The sequence below is a fragment of the Andrena cerasifolii genome, chromosome 5 (genome assembly GCF_050908995.1).
Source record: "Andrena cerasifolii isolate SP2316 chromosome 5, iyAndCera1_principal, whole genome shotgun sequence".
Taxonomy (NCBI): domain Eukaryota; kingdom Metazoa; phylum Arthropoda; class Insecta; order Hymenoptera; family Andrenidae; genus Andrena; species Andrena cerasifolii.
Genome location: NC_135122.1, coordinates 11565451 through 11585804, shown reverse-complemented (window position 1 = coordinate 11585804; position 20354 = coordinate 11565451). Strand labels below are relative to the sequence as shown.

Below are 20354 nucleotides of genomic sequence, written 5' to 3'. Positions count from 1 at the left end.
GTCCTTCCAGAGGTCGTTTAACTTCCTGCGATATTCCTGTGGCTCATTAATGCTTCTCACAGTTTGGGGGAGGGAACGAACAATGAGCACATCCTTCGTTCTCCCCAAGTTAAATGGTACTTAATTAATGAGGAATACTAGAACGGTAGTAGAATGATTGTTATTAACTCACAACGTTGCTTCAAGTGTTCAGAATTCACCTTCAGGCTTTTCGGTTCGCCAACGTCGTAAAAACGTGGCTCTGTTATTCCTGAATTAATTTGTTTCTTATAACTTTACTTGGAAATTTCAGTTCTCAGAAATTCGCGTAGGCGAATTATTGTATGAATGAATTTCAAATTTATCAAACTCCAGCAACACTTTTGCAACACAAGCAATCCTGACTCTATTGTTTATTATTTATCACGCTGTATTTAGACATTTTTACTAAAATGAAAAGGATCGTTTTGCAATGCGGATTGCAAAGATGAATCTTCGAAGATTGTGAACTTGAGTAATGTTTAAAGGAACAGAAGGGGGAGAGCATAGGATCTAAAGAAAAGTACATCTTTTTTTGTTAGGGTAAGTTAAATCGAAGGAGGCGATTGTATGGCAAGTTTGGGTTGCGAGAAAATTTTACTCGATTCCGGTCAGTTGAAATGAAATTTCCGCCAGCGTATAAAAGCGCTCGTGGTACTTTTTTGTTGCGATATGAAAATGGGGGGGTTCCTGATATGGAGCTTTCAGTCCCTTCCCGTCGGATGATCCAATACTTAGTTTTCGAATGCGGCGTTGTTCAATAAGTTCAAAGGAGGAGTCCTCGAAACGCTTTTATTGCCGAGAAATCTGTGAACCATTGCTGGGGGACGAATTTCTGGCAGCGAGCCCTGAGCTTGCGACGCTCCTGAGGGCCTGCTTAAACTCTTTTCTCCGTTTCACGACTCGCTTCACCCCTCCTGGTCGATATATACGACGGGGGAAAGGTGGCTGTTGCGAGAAGATCGAAGCCACGATCGATGAACGATTCGAAGTGAGCATCTGAACTCGTTTTTACCGCGGATGAACCACTCCAACTTAAATATCCATTCGTAGAAATAATTAGAAATCAGTAGAAACATGCCTGGAATTACTACTTGTAGTGAATAAGTATATTAACTTATAATACTAATAATACCACCAACTGCGCCTTAAATAAGCTTTAATTACCGTGCAAGAAGCAAATTTTTTCCCCGAATTTTTGGAAAGTACTTACGCCTCATGTATAATTATAGATACATATACAATAGTGTCCACTAACGATTTAGAGAATTTGAAAATTTGAACCAGATCGGTGACTTCAACCTGATGCACCCCTTAGAAGTCGATTCCGTGATTTCAAAATGTAATTTTAATCCACTATTGACAAAAACGTCTAAGCATTAGTAGCTTAATAATATCCTACGATTTGTTTATATTCGTTTAAAAGTCAGTTGCGTGACTTGTGCGTAGGAATGTTGACACGCATGGCCTCTAAAGAAGTAGTTATTCTTTCCGTCTTGGTCTTACGTTACTCCAAGTTAATGTTAGCGTACTTATATGTAATCCTTTTTTCTATTTCTTATTAGTGTAAACTAAAGGGTAATATACCCGTTCAATAATAATAAAAAGATTAATACTAATAATACTAATAGCACAAATAACACAAATAACACAAATAACACAAATAACACAAATAACACAAATAACACAAATAACACTAATAACACTAATAACACTAATAACACTAATAATACTAATACCACTAATACCACTAATAACACTAATAACACTAATAACACTAATAACACTAATAACACTAATAACACTAATAACACTAATAATACTAATAATACTAATAATACTAATAATACTAATAATACTAATAATACTAATAATACTAATAATACTAATAATACTAATAATACTAATAACAAGAACAATAATACTACTACTACTAATAATAGTATTAGTGGATCCCTTTGTTAGTTCTGCAGGAACGACTCAGACGCCATTCGAATGGAGCGATTAGGTTACTTGGCGCGGCCACGCAGCCTTGTGAAATTTTTTGGAATGACCATCGAGAAGCTGGAACGGCGAGCGTGCACAGACAATTCGAAGGAGATGGGACGAAGTTACTGGAAGCGGTAATGAGATTCCGTGGAATCCTGTCTCTCTCTCTGACACGTCTCTATCGTCCGTTTCACGGTCGGCGGACGACGAAAACGGCGTTAGCCGGCGATGCGAGAAGAAACGGGACGGTATGCCAATTTACCGTACGACCAGCGGTTATAATCGAACGCGATGGCAATTTTATTCGTAATAAAATTTTGTAATGCGAATGTGGGGACAGCGGGCGTCGATTCGATGGGAGGGACGACGCAGGACGCACGGAAGGAGTCCAAGCGTACGTAAACGTACACCGAGGCAATTGCAGCTTCTGCACTGGGGATAATAATTAATATGTACAATTGAAGATATGGACCGCTAAATGGATATACAGTTTTATTCACTTTGCCATTTTTTAAATTTTTCATTACAGGCTCAGATAAAAATGTTGAACAAATGATCTTCAGTATCTTCTCCGCTATTCCGCCCAATTGCATTTTTTTTTCAAAACAACGAAACACCTCAGCTAGTAATGTAATCCTTCTAGCTTCTTAAATAAAACTCAAGTCGTTTGAAAAAATCTGAAAAAAGTTATTCTGTTGTAAAGGGTGTCCAAATACTTTTGTATCTCACTGTATGCGGATGGGTTGAAGATTACCAAAAACAGAAACTGGTTAGTGTCCTAATAGAGCGAACCTCTGAGACTATTAATTTGGATATTCATAATTTTCGGAATATGTGAGAGAATCCATTAGGCTTACTGTATTTCTCCCCTCGAATATTCATTAATCTCACTGTTATTTAGATCCCTCTATTCGTAAAAAGAAACATTGAAGCTTACGAAATACGTTTAACGAGTTCCTTAAGCTAAATCCTAACGAGTTCTCTCATAATGGAATTCGTTAATTAACAGGACACTGGGGAGACTGTAGTGAATATGACGAAATCTGGTTCGATTGAATAAAATATTCAAATTCAACCGTTTCGGTAGCCGATAGCACACATTACGCTGAAAATGGTAGCCATCCGTGAAGAAACACTACAGCAAATGATTGATCGCTTCAGCAGGAGTCTTAAAGAACGCGGTGAAGAGGAATGGCGACATTTACGAGATAGTGTTTTTGTAGAAATGAACCAATCACGCGCTCAATGAGGGGTTCGACGTTCTCGTTAACTACTATTACGTTGATTTACGTTGCACACGTGTCGAATAAGTATTCCATCATCTTTATTACTCATTAAATGGAAGATATAATACATGTAAAGATAAAAGTAAAATTACGGTAAAGGCGAGGCAGCACTAGGAACTGTTATATAATAAGCCATAAGAACATGTGATATAACAACTCGCAGGCACATACAAGATATACAATTTCAATACAACCCAGTGAAAGTTGATCCTTCATTTCGTTCGACCAGGCCTTTTTGGGCGAAACGTGAAATATCCCAACTTTCTAGCACCGCGTAAAGCCATCCTCGTTTCGATATTTTCTCTCGGGCTTCGAATGGAGGAACTGATCTATACACCTGACGTATAAAAATTTCGCGCGTGAGAAGGGTCAGGTCCCGGCAACTTTCACCGGCGTCGGGGCTCCTCCCTTCATCTTTTCCGCTAACCAGCATCCATTTCCACGGCCATTTAGCCGAGGATTTACCGTTTCGAGGGGTCCCCGAACCGCAGGGGCGAACAATACACAAAACGACCCTATCGCTTCCCTTCCGCGGCAGACTCTCATACCCGTTGAATTCATTTTCACGCGATCCCTCGGCTTCAAGAAGCTGCAGGACAAAGAGAAGCAAAAGAGAAGGGATGGAATAAGGCCCGGATTTACGGAGGGCTTGGGGGGGGGGGGCGGGCTGCAGCCCCAGGCTCTACTTTCCAGGGGGGCCCCGTTCTAAGCCTTCAGCGATTAACTCACTCTGTCTTCATTGGAAATGTTCTATCGAATGAACTGTCTATGAGTTCCACAACTTCCAACTGTATGTTTTTATTTTAAAATTTCATTGTTTAAACCTCCTTTATGATATCTATTTAAATTTCTACAACTTATTAGGATTCTACTGAAAATATATAATCCTAAAAAGTTGTAGAAATTTAAATAGATATCATAAATTATTTATTCAAATAGATTTCATTAAATTTCTACAACTTTTTAGGATCATACTAAAAATATATAATCCTAAAAAGGTGTAGAAATTTAAATAGATATCATAAAGGATGTTTGAACAATGAAATTTTAAAATAGAAACATACAATTGGAAGTTGTGGAACTCATAGACAATTTATTTGATAGAAAATTTCATTGTTTAAGCCTCCTTTATGATATCTATTTAAATTTCTACAACTTTTTAGGATTATATACGTTTAGACATACACGCGGTATCCCGTTTGAAATTTCACATGCAATTACAGTGAATTCTCGGTATACTTACTAATGTTTAAATCTGTTTAGCCCCCGCTTTTCGACCACGGGGGCCCTCGAAGGTTTGGTAGCCCCGGGCCCCAAAAATCTTAATCCCGGCCTGGATGGAATTCGAATATTCCAAAGAGATGAGTAGAAGTAAAAGCCGAGGGTCAGAGTGCAAGGAGAATCGACGAAATTGAGCAAGTCTGAACACCGAAGGGTGATAAAAGATGAGCACAAAGCGACTAAAGGGAGAGGAAGGGGGATGTCAGCAAAGGTGTGACAGGATGGAGGAACGACGGCGGCGTCGAGCAAAGAGGTCCGGGCAAGCACCATGGAATTCGCGAAGAAAGGTGTGCCGCGGGAAGGTTCGCAATCATTATTTAAATTAAAAATACCAGCGGGGCGGGAGGGAGGGTAATGCCATCGCGGTGAAAGCCGAGAAACGGAAGGAAGGACGAGGTCGCCCTGGGATAACTGAAATGGAAGAGAAGATGGGCCGGTGTGAAGCGTAAAAAGAAGATCGGGCGTGAGGGGTAGGAAGGGGCGATAAAAAGACAAAAAGGGGTTTGAAGGAAGACAAGCCGGATGGGAAGTGTAGGGGCAAGGCGAAGGAAATCGTAGCGAAGAGAGTCTGAAGCTTGTAGCGCGGTGCTGCGTTGCTCGAAATGAAACATTCGCGTAATATTTTACAGGTGGGCGGAGGAGGAGGGGCGCGCGCTGGATGAGGATCTTTTGGAAATTAATTAGAAGTCTCACGTTCATCCTGACTAAGGGGTTATGTACCAGCTATGAATTCAGTTTTATCCACGTTTCTCGAGGTGCGCACCGTCGCTGCCGCGACTAACAAATGAGCCAACGAGTTTAAAAAATTGTTCCACCCTCTGGACGAAAGGGAACACGAATCCAAGACGCAGGGATGGGGAGGAAAATGTTCCTAGAACGGACGCGATTAATCAGAGTGGTAAACACGACGTTGGCGGACAGAAAGTAATTCGTATTCTTCTGCAACAGAATTACGTTTCACTTTGGTGGCACTCTTCTTATGGGACTTTGGGGAGGAGGGAAGGAACCTGGGGTGGAATTAAATTGGAGGCTGGGGAGTGTTAATTTTATTGATAAATGTGTTGTGTGTGGATGGCACATTAGGATTGTGCTTTCTTTAAAGGAAATGGAAAATTGAGTGACAGATGGGTGGAGTAGAAGTTTCGGGGAATAAAGGAAGATCTATGTGAATACATCTATGTGAATATCTATTTTCCCTGAAAATGGAGCATTTTTCTTAAGTTCGTCGAACTCACCATTACCTCACAATTGTACTCACTCATTTCAATCAGATATAAAAAAATGCCAGCAATGCAGAGGACCCGAAGATCGTGGGTTGGAGTCCCATCGCCCAAGGTCCTTTTTTTCGTGGGTCCCGAAAAACATTGAATTACAAAACCTGTTCCTACAGATAAGTTACACTGATAAACGTTGGAAGGTATTAAACCACCATATAAATTAAAATAAAGAGAACTGGTTTCCCCATACTGTGGCAAACTACTTTTCACTTCCCTGAACTCCCACTTCCCCCGTCATCGTCTCCAAAAACCAACCCTACAACCATCTCTCCGTACCCCAGTCCGCCAAACCAACCCCTCCGCGAACCTCCTTCACCCATCAAGCCGAAAACGTGGCTAGCTCAGCCAGGTTGACTCTTACGCCCCTCGCCAATCCACCGCGTTCCCGCCTAGCGATTAAGCGCCGCATCAATCTTCACCGCGAAAACGAATCGCGTGAAGAAGAGCGAAGAAGTCAACGCTCCCGTAGAGGGGAGTCCTGGCGAGTAGAGGGAGGCCTTGGCGCCAGCGGAAAGAGGCGCGTCCTGTATGGTCTCTTCGTCGGTCTCGTCCACCAGGCCTGGCTGAACTTCTGTCTGATCTCCGCTGTCCGCTGGTGCGAGCGATCAGTCGCGTTTCTGCGTTCGCATTCGCCGCGTCGTTGCGTGTCCCGGATATGCAGACACGTCCGCGGGAATCGCCACGAGCACGGGCAAACTCCGACGAAGACGATAAACGATAAGGGCAAGGATCCGTTGCAAGCGGCCCGCAAAAGAGGCCCCTGCCCCGCGAAAGCGGACCACTCGCGCGTTAAACGCTATAGCCACTAGCTCCAGTTTACCTGCCACGAAACGCCTGGGATTTCCCGCCATCGTTTCAAGAATTGCAATCACGAATTGCACGCGCGGAAGAATGCACCGGGGACGAGAGTGAGGCGTGTGCTCGACGCGGGATCTCGACGGAAGAGGAAGATCGAGGTCGCGCACATAGGGCTATCGAAGGTGAATTCGAATGAGCTGCGAACGAGGGAGGATTGATTCTGTGGGGGAGGGAGGGTTCGAGGGAACTTGGTACTGATTTCGATGGTAGATATTCCGGGGGCTATTGAGCGGAGGGAAGGAGGATTGGTAAGGCTAATCAATGAGTATTACGAAGGAGTAACTGCCGAGGGAGATTCCTACTGGACTGATCTTCGATGCTCATTGCTGGTCGCAGCAGAGGTTTAAGCGTCGCAAAGGTTCATAAAGAAGAAGCGTTGCGATCGTCAAGTAGGTATGTAAGAGAAGTTTGAGAAGGCGTCGTTGGGATAATTGCGCCTCGTAAGTTGAAGGGAAGCGATGGATTCCCGTTGCAAAGTCGCTTGGCAAGGGATGCCAGAGGAATAATCATAACTAGGGGCGAAGAAAGCGCGACGTAAAGGAGGGTGTAAAGGGGTGATAAATTCCAGACGAGGGCGGCAGAGATTGTGAGATCAATCTAGGGAAGAGGAGGGAGATGGAGGGTAGAGGGGGGGGGGTGAGCGAGAGGGATGTAAGAACCAGATTACGTTTACAGAGGGGACCCAGGTCTTAAACGAAGGAATCACTTGTGCACGAGCAACGGAACAAATGATCCACTGGGATTGAGCCAGGAAACCAGGCTATACGGGCGGTCGAAAGAATCGAGTGCTCTCCGCGCGGAGCTAGTTAAATAAATAAAGAACACTCGGTGCGCGTCTACGTGGACATATTGAATCTGTGCAGGAGAAGCCTGTGTCCAAAGGCAACTAGTGAAATCGACGGAAAACCGGACGAGATACCAAAGGCACGGTGCGCTTAAAAAAAGGGAAACGAGTGTGGTGAAAGTGGACAGTGGATGAAAGGCAACCAACGAATCTCAAGGAAACTAGTGACTCAATAGAAGGCACAGTGCGCGATTGGGTGTCCCAGGGACGTTGAGGAACAATCACCGAAGCAGGGAGCAACGCGGTGAGAATAAGAAATCGCGGAGAAGAGTTGAGAGAAGAAGAAAGTGCAAGGGCACGTGACCGCTGGTACAAAGAACAGCCACCGCGGACTTTGGAATCAATCAGAGGTGTTGGGAGGTGAGGGAGTAATAATAATTTCGCGGAGCCTGCGGAGTATCCAAAAGCGAAGCTTTTGGCCAGCGAACCGAGGAGGAATCGCGAAGTTCCCTACGAGCTCGCGGTCCAGGGACCCACAAGCGCGGATTACTCTGCGCGGAACGTGCCAGCTAATTTCGAGTAATAGCTCCTTCATAATTGCGCGGGGTCCTCTCTGGAGATTACCGGGATGCAGCTGCGTGCGTGCATCGCGTTGCATTATGCAACGGAAGCGACGATTTAATCGACCAGCGCCTCCACTGAATCACTTCAAGATTACCGCTGGGATTCAGCCGGACTCGGCGAAGAATACCATCGCGCAGCGTCCACCGGCGGTATCGATCGCGCGCACCCACGGATCGCTCCCGCAGGACCGCCCGATCTATCGGGCGAATTCAAGCGGCAGGCAGCTTCCTTTAAACAGCCGCTTTCCCTTCGCGCTCGACGTCACCGCCAGTCAATCGTCCTGGCACTTATGCCCGCAATAAAATCAGCTCCCTCGTGCGCCTGACTCGCGACTGTGTTGACGATAGCCGCCGATGAACGACAGATCAAAGTCCCGGGTCCCGCTGATTTCCGCGGGGATCTCGTAAAGCGATACGGAAATAGAAGAAAAAAAGGGGGAACGGTTCGGTAATTGGTTGAGCGTAGACCGCCCCGAGCGATTTTAGTTATCTATTCTCGGAAAGTCCACGCGGCTGGACGGGGGTCGGGGGCTGAAATGATTCGGGCTTGAGCAGCTGCTTCAAGAGCCGCTCGAGAGCCATCAAGCTGTGGGGACCGGCGCTCAGACATCGGCCAGGTATCGTTCAGGGGGGTTGGGAACAGCGGACCTTTTACGGGGATCCTATCGATTTTTCGCTACCTCCACCCGCGGACCTTCCAAAGGGTTGACCGCCGCCGCGCGAAACGTCAAAGAACGGACACGAGGGTTCGGTGTGTACTTTGTGCAAATATTTTGGTGCCATAGGTGATTGCAACTGTGCAGCACGGTGGCGGTAGTTCGATTGTTTGTCGAGTGGTAAGTCCTCGTTTGAAATGCAGCTTTTTCGGGGGTTACGAGTGCCAATTAATTAGCAACGATACTTTGAACGTATAGGGATGTTGTGGTTAGTAATGGTTGTTGAACAGCTGCGTGTTTGGCACTGGTTAAGGGGTGGTGGGGTTTGTAATTCTTTGGGGGCTAGATTTTAAAATGTTTAGAAAAGGGCGCTTTTTGTTTTTTACTGGACGAGGAAGTGGGAGCTTTTTGAGGGGAAATGTTGTTTGGATATAATTCTTGATGGAGGATGTAGATTGTAAATTGCGGAGGGCTTTAAGAAGAAATTTAGAGATAGTATTTTACTTGGGTGTTTCAATTAAGAAAGGCCGTTTAGCTTTTGGGGGGTCATCCCACTTTGATCGGCTGAAAAGTTAAACTATTTTTAAAGATTTTTCTGAGTAACAGAACATAGCATGAAATAATTCTTTTTGGTATTTATTAAGTTACTACTATATTATAGAACAAAATTTAAAAATAATTTTTTCAATTTGTATTAAATATTTTTGTATAGCGTTGAATATGGTACCTCAAAAAGAGGCATATTTGTGGCGCTGGTGATTTCATAAAAAAAATTTTTTTAAAATAGCTCCATTTTTCGACCGATCAAAGTAAAATGACCCCTTAATGAAAAGGTGCGGAGATCTTACTGTATTAGAAATTTACGGAACTTCGAAGGGAACTTTAACCTCATCCATCTTATTTCCCATGCTCCCACCTAGTTGCTCATAATATATTTCAGTCGATGCAGCGCAATCTTTCTGTGAGACACTTCCGAATTGCGCAAGTTATCCGAAAGTGCATCGATGATGTCATCGTGTCAAAAATATGCTACACTCAAGATAGAATCCAAGAACACTGTGAAAGATAAAGAAGACTAATAGAACACCCTAAACAATATTACAAAGCTGTTTTTAAGAACAATAGCATCTTCTATAGAAACTTAAAACTACCCTTAATTACACTATCCTTCACATTCTGAATAAAAAAATCACCCAAACTATTACACCCCTGCCCCCAAGTTCCACAATAAACCCCCGCTACTATAAACAAAACAAGCCTCCACCAATACTCATAAAATAAAATCCTCACAACACAATAATCACTCACATTACTTACAAGGGAAGATCCCGAACCCGAAAATTCAAAAAATTCTGAAACTTCGTGAATATGTAGGGAATGTCCTCCTGATTACAACGCAATTTTTGTTTGCTGCCCAAATTTACTCGAAGGGGTGAAATTAACCACTGAAAATTCGGTTATTTTCCGATTTTGTGTTATAACTCGCAAACTGTAAGAGATAGAAAACAAGTTTCAAGACAAAAGTTACTTCTTTTAATTAGATCTAACATTTGCTAAACAAAATATTTTGCAGTTCACGAGTTATAACACAAAATCGGAAAATATCCGGATTTGCAGGGGTCAAATATACCCCCTTAGAGTGAATTTGGACAGCAAACAAAAATTGGGTTGTAATCAGGAGGAAATTCCCTACATATTCCCAAAGCTTCAGAATTTTTTGAATTTTCGGGCTCGGGATCATCCCTTGTTAGTCCCTTGCATTCTCTTCACAATTTAATTTCTCCCTGAAACTGGAGTTACCCCCCCCAAGATCAAAAATATTCGCAGCACATTTTCAACTCTACCCAATTAATCATCGATTAACAGTCACTGACGACTCTGTGTCTAGAAAGAACGAACCTGGGCAGAGCTACGTCCGCCGAAACAGAGGAAACAGAGATTCCCTTCGGGGGCCATTATCGAAGCGCCATTCATCCAGCTGCTGCAGCGACTGCGCTTCAAAATGACGAGTGCCATAGGAAGACTGGCTCTGCTGGGTCTCGTCTGGCTGTCAGCAGCTGTGGTAGGAATCTCGAGCCCGCGGCTGAGGAAGTGTTGCCCTGCGGGGGAGATTTTCTCCGGTCAATCGAAGGTGAATTGCGTCCCGACGCCCCCGCGCGCCATAGAGCTCCACAGCTTCCATTACGATGGCGAACTCGTCCACGAGAACGGATTCCCGGTCTGCGAGCTAGTGGACGACGTCACGACGACGCCGCTCTTCCAGATCGCCTCCACCGATCTCCTGCAGGTACAGAGCCGATCGGCCATTTCGCCATTAAACCCTCTGCCAGTCGTAAATTCCCCGGCGAGCGCGCAATCGAACGCGCGGAGTAAACGGGGCCTAGTTGTTTTCCTAGTGATTTTTAGAGCCGACACGTCCCATTGATTATTCCACGTCTACCGTCCCCTGTCGTCTTAGTCCTTGGCGCTTGCACCCTCGTTTGGCAAACTGGCGTTCATTTTCTTGGGTCGATTTTGTAGAATTTGTTTTTCGAGGTGTCTGAGGGTTTTTGGAGGGAGATAGAGTTTTTTGATTTTTCATTGAGTGATGGTATTGGTTGGTAAGCGTTATCTGGCCGAGGGAAAATTAATGTCACCTTCAGAAATCTGCAAACAGAGACTTCGACTGAAATTTACTGTAAAAATTTGAGATTTTCATAAAAAAATTACGAAGTCACCGGATTTTTTTCAATAAAAAAATCGATTTTTAGACTGCCTAGTCCCCTTAAGTGTTGCAGCAGATGGTTGTGGCACTGAGATTCAGAAACTTCTGATTACTTCATTCAACACACTTTTTAACTTTGGCCAAGAAAAATGCTTTACACTCATTTGATAATTCTTTCTCTTTACGAATTATACATATTTTTCAAATAATCATACGACGATGACTTCTTATTACTTAGTACGTAAATTACTTCGAAACTAAAAAAAAAACATCACTCAAGTTGCAATCATTTTATAATCTGCAAAAAATGTCTGCGTATTTAAATATTTTTCAATACTATTCACGGCTATTCAATACTTTTCAATACTATATACTTTCGACCAAAACAATTAAAAGAGACTTGGAGAGTCTTGAAAATTGAAAACCACAAGGAACAAAGAATATCGCACAGCCATCGTACAGCAGTCTTTGAATTCTTCGATATCCTTGCCAACCAATTTCTCTTAAAATCCATATTCACGAAGTTACGAAATTTCATTTTCATCTGACGAAGGAGACAGGAGGGGTAAAAGTAATTCCCACTGAATTTCATTCACAGTTACCGCTCTGCCTCGAAATTCTGCACGTCCAAGGCAACGAGAGTGTCCCCATAGTTGCCCACTGCCGATCGAACAAAGACAGGGAGGAGGCTGAAGAGACACAGTCCGTGTCACTGCCACGACTATTCGACGTCCGGCGATGCTGCCCAAAGAACAATCTCTTCGACGTGCGCTCGAAAAGCTGCGTATCGGCGTTGGACATCGACACTTACGTCAACCCGATCGGAAATTACTCGGACACCGACGAGCTTCTACCATTCCTCGCGGGCAAGTTCGCCGAGGTGGATTTTCTGAAAGTCAGCACAGGCATGCCTAATTGCACAGAAGCGATGTTCACGTACGCAATCTCCGAAGGAGACATCACATTTGAGAATGGAGCTTTACAAGTGAGTACACGCCAGCATCTACCAGTTCTACGAACCGGGTGAAGCAAAAGTTTTTTTGGGATCAAAGAGACGAGTCTTTTGAAGTTCCCTAAGCTAAATGGAAGCTGTGTGGGCACTGAAGGTTTCGAAAGCAGAAGTTCCACGTTTTTGGAGAGCTTCGACGCAGAGATTTTTTTCTGACCTTTTATCGAGAATTCCTCGAGAAGTCCTGAAAGCTTAGAGTTTCAAAAATTTCCTCGAACTTCCGCTAGGAAGAATTTCATTCCCACTTCCCGACGTTCCTGCAGAGTGAAAGGTGCCGGGACGAATAATTCCGAACGTCAATTATCGTTCCCGAAGGAAGATCACGCGTTCGTGCTGAAATATTGTCTTACATTGCCCCATTTCCACGAACGACGCTCTGTTTTTATTGCGCTATAGAATTCTCCCTCGAAGACGCTTTTTCCGCGGTAATTCGAATATTCCGGAAGGGAGGTTGGAAGCGCGGTTTCACGGAGAATCGCCATCTCATATTTCACGGTTCGCTGTGAAATAAACGTGACTACATAGTTAGAACGAATGGCTGACGAGCGAGTGGATTCGAGGGAGGTCAATTTCGATGCTGTTCTCCATACTTAATTTCCCCGAAGAGCGGGACGTTATCTAGCAACGCTTTGGGTTTCATGATACTGAACAGTTAAAACTTGAAGCACCCGCCCCATTTACATTTTCTGCAGAGGGCATTGCGAATGGAGGTGTGCCCGCTCTCACCCAAGTTCCTATCAAGTTCTGTGCCACCCATATGCAACCCTGCCACACAGTAGTGCGCTCCGAATTTAATCTTGGGCGGAGCGGAGTTGAAGGGATAAAAATATTTTTAATGCGAATTAAATAAAATTCATTAGGTGGTTATGAAAATTTATTTAAAGAATAAAATCCAGTTTCTGTTCTTTTTACAAAGCTCTTGAATTACTTTCGTAATCACCTAAGGAATTTCAGTGAATTTGTATTAACTTAAATTCCATTAAATAAATTCTTGTTAAAAATAATTTTGTCCGCATTTTAACTCGGCTCCCTCCAAGATTAAAACCTGAGTGCGCCACTGCCTCGGACCCTCCCCCTGGTCGCGCCACTGCTGCCACACCTATTTTATTTAAGTGTTGCTTTTCGATAGCACTCGTCAGATGTGTCGTAAAAAGAAAACGTCTTCAACTAGATAAAAGGATCCATTCTCATCTGCTTAACAAATTTATGGAAGCTATTTCTGACGGCGGCAGGCGGCGTAGAAGCAAACTCATCGGGGAGAGGGTTTGCTAAACAAAAAGGCAACTTGTTTGCACACGAAAGGAGAAACAAACCATGGCGATGATGAGGTAATTTATCGTTTGCACGTTCGTGTACTCGGCACGCCCTTTTGCGTAACTGCGTTACCTCCCGGTGAATCTATTTCGATCCTCTTCATTCATGAGAAATGTTATCCTTATCAGTTGGGGAGGGCTGGCGTGTCAGGTCTGACATTCGTGTTCATCAGCGGTATTGGATAGTGTTCGGCCGTGTCGCACTGGCCATTGGTTTTTAACGTTTTTTTTTTTAACGAATTGAGTCATTACTGCAAATGGACTTTTTCCTGGTCTGGGTTAGGTTTTATGCGCACATGTGCGATGTGCGGTAGAAGGGACACGAAACATTGTTTTCAGATTTCAAGTCTCTGACTGGTATATTAATGGTGAATTGTAAAATGGTAAATTTCGCTGGTGATAAATACGAAATGGAAATTGATTTCTCAGGTTCGCAGGAATTCATTTTTAGTATATCTTAGTTTCTCAATTTTTTCGTCACTTTTATTGAAATATATAACTGAGTAATTCTGTAAAATAGTTTTCTTCTTTCTCATAGTATTTCCGTACAGTTCAAACACTCTTTTTAGAAAACTAAATACATTTCAGCACATATACGTTCTACAAAAAATGCCAAACAGTACTTGCGTGTTATGTTTGCTTAATTGTTGTATTCTTCATTGTCCTTTTCCATGCCATTCGCTTGTTCATAAAAAGAATGAAAAGCATTGAAATTCAGACTTTTATTTTAAACGTGATCTGTACAAAAAAATTTACTAGGAACAAAAACAATTTAGACGAAAAATTTTCTGACACTGACTGTGATGAAAGTGATTCATTTGTCCGTGAAAAAGAACATCGACAATCAGGAAACGGAAGCAAAAATAGGGCATAAGATACTGACAGTGCAGATAAGGGTTTCGTCATTTGCATAAAATACGGAAAACAAGTGCAAGTTAAATAAAGCAGAAAGATATATAAAAACGCATGTCTCGTTCTTTTTAAAGTCATGTTCTTTTAACAAGTCATTTTGATCCTGCTTCTACTGTTAATAATTATGTCTTGCTCCACACGTTGCACCTGTGAGAACGCGGCTGCACGAGCAATGCCGATTACAAGCCTGCGTGTAACTACCAGGTTGAGCAACATGCCTGTTCGGAGTAATCAGCAGATTGTCAGCTCGTAATACTTTTGCGCGATATATAGGTATTGTTCGCCAACTTTTCCTCGTGTTTCGTTTCACTTATGCAGCCCATCGACGCAAAAAACTTCGGACACCGTCGTTGAAAGGTGCAGACATGTCTAGGCTTCCACGCGATCTTCCACGAAGTGACTCATGGAATGATTAGGATAAAAGAAAATTTAATGGAATAGAATTCCATGGAAAACAATTCCCAAGAGTTCGACTGCTTTTGACAAACAACTGCGCATTCGCAAGAATTATTTCAGAGGGGCTCGGGATGGCAACTGGGGACGTTTTAACAAAACAGATAGGAGGACATCATGCAATTCGATATTATTAATTAAATAGGAATATTGAATATGAGAAATATTGAAACTACGAAAAGAAGGGTGAACTATAGGTGCCGTTTTTGGAAGAATGGCACCTGTAGTCGAATAAGTATGGTAACAAAATACCCCCGAACCAAATTGAACTTGATGTATAGCAATCGGTAGGTTCTTAAAAGAAAACTGTTTCTGTCAAATATCAAACCGACACCTCTGCTACTAGGGTAGTTACGGGGCGAAACTTAATTTGCAGTTTAAGCTCCATTACTTTTCTTCTATTCGCTAGAAAATTATACAAAAAAACAGGGACATTCTACACATTGGTGTCCAAGCCTGTGAATTTTTTCAGAATTTTCAGCTGCAAACCTGAATTTTAAAAAATTCAGGAACATAAATCTTGCCGATTTCATATTTAAATTATCAAATGACCACGTTTACATCTTTACAGTTTTAATGTATTTGTACGGTTATGTTTCCTATTTTGTCGAAAGGGTGGCACATAGTAGAAATCTAATAACTGCAAAATTATTCGACACTCCTCAATAGCGCTTAAGCTTCAGAGCGACACTGAACATCTCCTTGCTAAAAGAATTTCGCCTCGTTTAACCATCTCTCATTGGATGCATCGTGCGAGGAATTTGCCAAGGAGTTTAAGAAGGATGAAATACTGGAAATAGCGTATATAACGTGAATCCACCTGCGCGATAATAAAAATAAAACGAACGTTCATGTTAAAAATTCGTGGACTGGAGGAACAGGTTTCGTAACGGGTGTTTCTTCGCTTTGCGTTTTCCCGTGCGCGTTGTCAATCCAACGCACATGCTGCCTACAGTGTTTACAACTGCACGGCGAGCTTTTTATGGAAAGCCCGGTATACTTTCCGAACATGAAAAGCTGCACGGGGAAGGTAAATATTTTCGTTAACACGATGGGAAAATTCTGTGCCGTAGACCAGCCTCGAATGGTACCTACTTATTTGGAGTTAAAAGTTAAGACTGTTGTGAATTTTATACGACCCTTATAACGAGTCTTTACATTCTCGATTCCACACAGATCAAACTAACGCGTGATATTCGCTCCAAAAGTTGAAGGCACTCCGTCTTCCCTTGCAATAATTTTCCAAGTCAGTACCACGATAAAATTGTACATAATTGAAGAGTCCTTGTAGAGAACACTGTAAGTGCCAAAGATAAATTTTTCAGGAGAGAGGAAAAGCTTCCCTGACTTTAAATTATTTTATTGCTAAATATACTTAACTAGACACACAATAACCCAAATACATCACAAAATGTTCTATTTTTTTGCATTAATATATCACTGTAGTACTATTACTATTAATAGGCTCTTACATTGTTTTCTACAAAAGTGACGTTCGACGTACCCAGCGGTACCATTTTTTAGTACCATTGGTAACCTATTTACAAAGAGAAATTGCAGTGGAATTCGATATCACAGTATTACCATTGGCACCTAGAACATTTCACGAGGATTTTTTTAATTCTGGCACAGTCATTTCTAAAATGCCTCTTCGCAATGATCAACACGAAAACTACCAGTGTAATGATCAGATGTTCGGGCAAAACTTTAACCCAAAGTTAGCGGAACAGACTTCCCATCCTCTCCTCCAGTACAATGCACAAAACGGAGGAAAGAGTCTGCCACCGAGCTTCCGAATTCAAAACAACTTCTCCAGCAGACTCCCCAGGCAATTTCCGTCGATCCAAGTGCGTAGATTGATTTGCAAACCGCGGGCCCGTTGTTTCTTTGCTTCCCGTACCCACGGCGTGCAGGAAAACTGGTTATCGCGTTCGCCTATTCACATGGTCTCTATTACCATATGACGAGTCGACACGGTTGCACTCTTGACACGTTTATTCGAGATATGCGGGGGATTTCCTGTTGCAGTATGCCAGCAGTCGATGAGATCATGCCGGCGGAGACCTCCCGCGATAGTTTATCGTAAACAAAGCTACGACGAGCCGTGTTAATCTTCCACGCGTTGCCCCCTCCCGCGTGGAAGATTAACACGAGGCCCCAGCCACCGTATCATTACCCTTTTTTTCTTCTAAACAGGCTATTCCAGTGGCTCTCGTCCTGCTTTCTCGCGTGTCTGCTCGCACGACGACCCTAGTAACCGGTAACACTGGAGTTTTATTCTCCTGGAAACGTTTGTGTACTCCTGCTCCCTCTTTACAGCTCCCCGTCCTCATACAGGGCTAGAGAAACGTGCCACGAAACGGCTACGATCCAGAAGTTCTGACGGACGTTGGAATTCACCTGGTTCCTTCCTACGCGAGCGTTTGTAACTCCGTGACTGGCGACGGCGTGCTTCCACGCCGAGGAGTTCGCGCACTGCGCACGGTTTTGGGACGTTTTTGTGGCGATATTTTGTTGAAAGTATTAAAAGTATTGTGTTTGGTTTGGATATGTGGTAGTCGATAAGTAATATACTCATCCATTATTTATGCTAATATGAAAATATAGGAAATTTGAATTTTCCTATTTGCTGTAGGTTTAATTATGTATAATTTAAAGTAGCACGAATATGGTCGTGTTTGTACTCGTTTTCATCGGAAAAATATTGTCTATCCATTGGTGGAGCTTTCGTGAAGATTTTCTGTTCAAATATTCATTAGTGTCGCCCTGAAGAATCTGACCGATTTCAGGTGGCATTTGTCCGAACCTTGCTCCACTTAAGCGTTAACGACCCAAAGAGCTGATCGCTTCATTTTAACGACGATCTTCAGCTTTCCCTTGCGCCTGGAACGCAATGGCTTGGATCGTCGTTGCTTCTGTTGATTATTTTTAACGGTGCCTGAAAGGCTGGACCGAGTGTCAGTGTTTTGCAGCAGTTGCAGGTGTTTAGTTTTAGATTACTCTCAATTTGTCGAGGTTTTGTGATTGGATAGTAATAGGGTTTTAATGGCTGTGTTTTCGTTCGATTTCTTGCTCGACGGAGGAGCAAAACTTGATGGGATTGATGTTGAAACCATTGCTGATGGTTTATGGCTCTTTAATCGGCTGGGTGATGAAATTAGTTAATTAACAAGCCGGAGAGCATCGTGCCCCTCAACTGATAATGTTTCTTTAACCCACTTTCTATTTCGAAGTGTAATTCGTGGGAAGTCTGACTTGCTTATATAGAGTTTAAAAATGAGATACCATTTGACACTGTTACTAGCTATAATACATCTTCGTGTTAAATACCTGGGTACATAATTCCTCCGAAAAGTGCAAACTAGAGCGCTGCGAATCAAGCTAATTTTAAATAGACGACTCCTGTAGAAAGTAGATCAAGAACTTTCAGATTTCTACCTCGCCGCAGTGGCGCGCATAAAAAATAGACCTACGTTTTTATCAACCTATATACGTACTCGTAGATCCATTACGTAACTCAATTTTGAAGCCAATTTACGGGACACTCTTCCGCGAACTTTAAGAAAAATGTGCCCACAATTTCTTCCTCGAGCTCCAAGTGGACGAGAAACAGAAATCTAGGTGTAATAAAAAAGTCCTGAGTTTGGAAATTTTAAATCGCCACTTGAAGCACGTGTTATGGTTTCCAACCTATTGCAAGCTATTTCGTAATGACGGCAATGCTCCCTGGACCTCTATTCGATGATTCATCCACCAGTGGCTTTCGATACTTTTAGCAAGAGTCCAGCAAACAATTTCATCCACCGAGAGAGCTGGAAAATTTCTTGCACCCGTTCGTTCGGTTTCAGATTAAAACACAGCACTGCACAGTTTCGCCTCGCCCTTCAGTGCCTCGTACCAACTTCTTTCGTTCCCAAAATAAAATCCTGGCTACGTGCCTGATCACCCGCTCACCCCATGGCATCGAACGTGTTGAAGTGCCTGCACCCTTTTCAGTCGATTCGCTTTTACAACGGCGCTGCCTGGCGATCGCACGGAACACGACACGATTCGCAAACGTTCGAACTTATCGAGCCGATATCGCGATCTTTGAAAACGTCACAGCTCTCAAACAGCGCAATTTACTGTGCCGCAGCAGCCGCGCTGGAACGCAACTTTCTTTCTCGATTCTATGAAAAAATAGTTTGGGTGGGGTGTTTGCATGATGAAATTGCAGCGGCGCTGAAAGAGATTTGCTTGCAAACGTGTTTGCTCTGTTCCCAAAATGGTGGCAGATTCATTGGAAATTGGAAAATATACGCGCGTGGCATGAGGCTCTTTTTGGGTATTTTGAAAGCAAAAATTGCAAGCTGTTATGTTGGAGGTGTACGATTATTAGTTGCTTCTTTGGAAATACTACTGGAAACTATCCCTGTTGTTCTCGCTACTTGTAGAGAGTGTTCTACACAGTAACAAAGAAATCTATTAATTTAATTTTGGGAAAGAGATGCAGAGGGTATTGAGTTATAAATTACTTAAGTACCGATTGCGAAATGAAACTTGAATACCGCATTTGTGCGTGTTCTATAGATGTCTAGTATTTTAAGGAGCATAGATGATTTCAGGGATTCAAGAGAATTATGCACAATGTTGCTGTTGAAGGGAAATCTTCCATCAAGAAATTGAATGCGACGATCCTCATCTTTACGGAAGTTAACTGTGAAGGATAGAGCGCTGAATTGGGGAAAGGGTGAAATCGGTTAGGTGGAATTTTACACGGTACTTTCGTAGGAGTAAATTTCGTTTTTCATTCGGAGCCATGGGAGGCGATGCTTGCTCAGCCATTTTGCAATATACGCTTCGCTATCTTTGCTCGGTATCTAGAATAGGGAGGGAACGATTCGGGATTTGATATTCGAACTTTATGGCTTGTGGTTCATAACTTGGAGGTTTGGCAGCGAGCACGATAAAGAAATCAGTTCTTCGGTTCGAAGGTACTTACCCCTTGGCAACTTTCGCGACAGAAAGATAGCCGAAGATTACTAGGCAATTCGTGCGCGTTACTCTTAACGCCCTTACCGCCAGACGATAGTTTATCCGATTTGCAGTCGCAGAATCTTTATAAAAAAGAATCGAGAATTTACGATGTAAACCGTTCTAATGTTTGGTGAACGTGGGTCGAGAAATAATACTCCAGTGAAACTAGACGGAA

General features: G+C 42.9%; 1 protein-coding gene across 3 annotated transcripts in view; it reads left to right on the top strand.

Annotated features, from left to right (window-relative positions):
- Nucleotides 1-6412: 6412 nt before the first annotated feature.
- LOC143368728 (G-protein coupled receptor Mth2) overlaps nt 6413-20354 on the top strand; it is a 37903-nt gene continuing 23961 nt past the window's right edge. Inside the window, exons 1-4 of one of the 3 annotated variants that reach the window (XM_076811748.1) lie at nt 6413-6831; nt 7385-8952; nt 10661-11059; nt 12075-12461. In XM_076811748.1, coding sequence (XP_076667863.1) covers nt 10775-11059; nt 12075-12461 — 672 coding nt within the window. In that variant the 5' untranslated portion in view covers nt 6413-6831; nt 7385-8952; nt 10661-10774. Of the gene's footprint in view, nt 6832-7355; nt 8953-10660; nt 11060-12074; nt 12462-20354 lie in introns of those variants that run through there. The other 2 variants (XM_076811750.1, XM_076811751.1) reach the window with 2 other exon arrangements.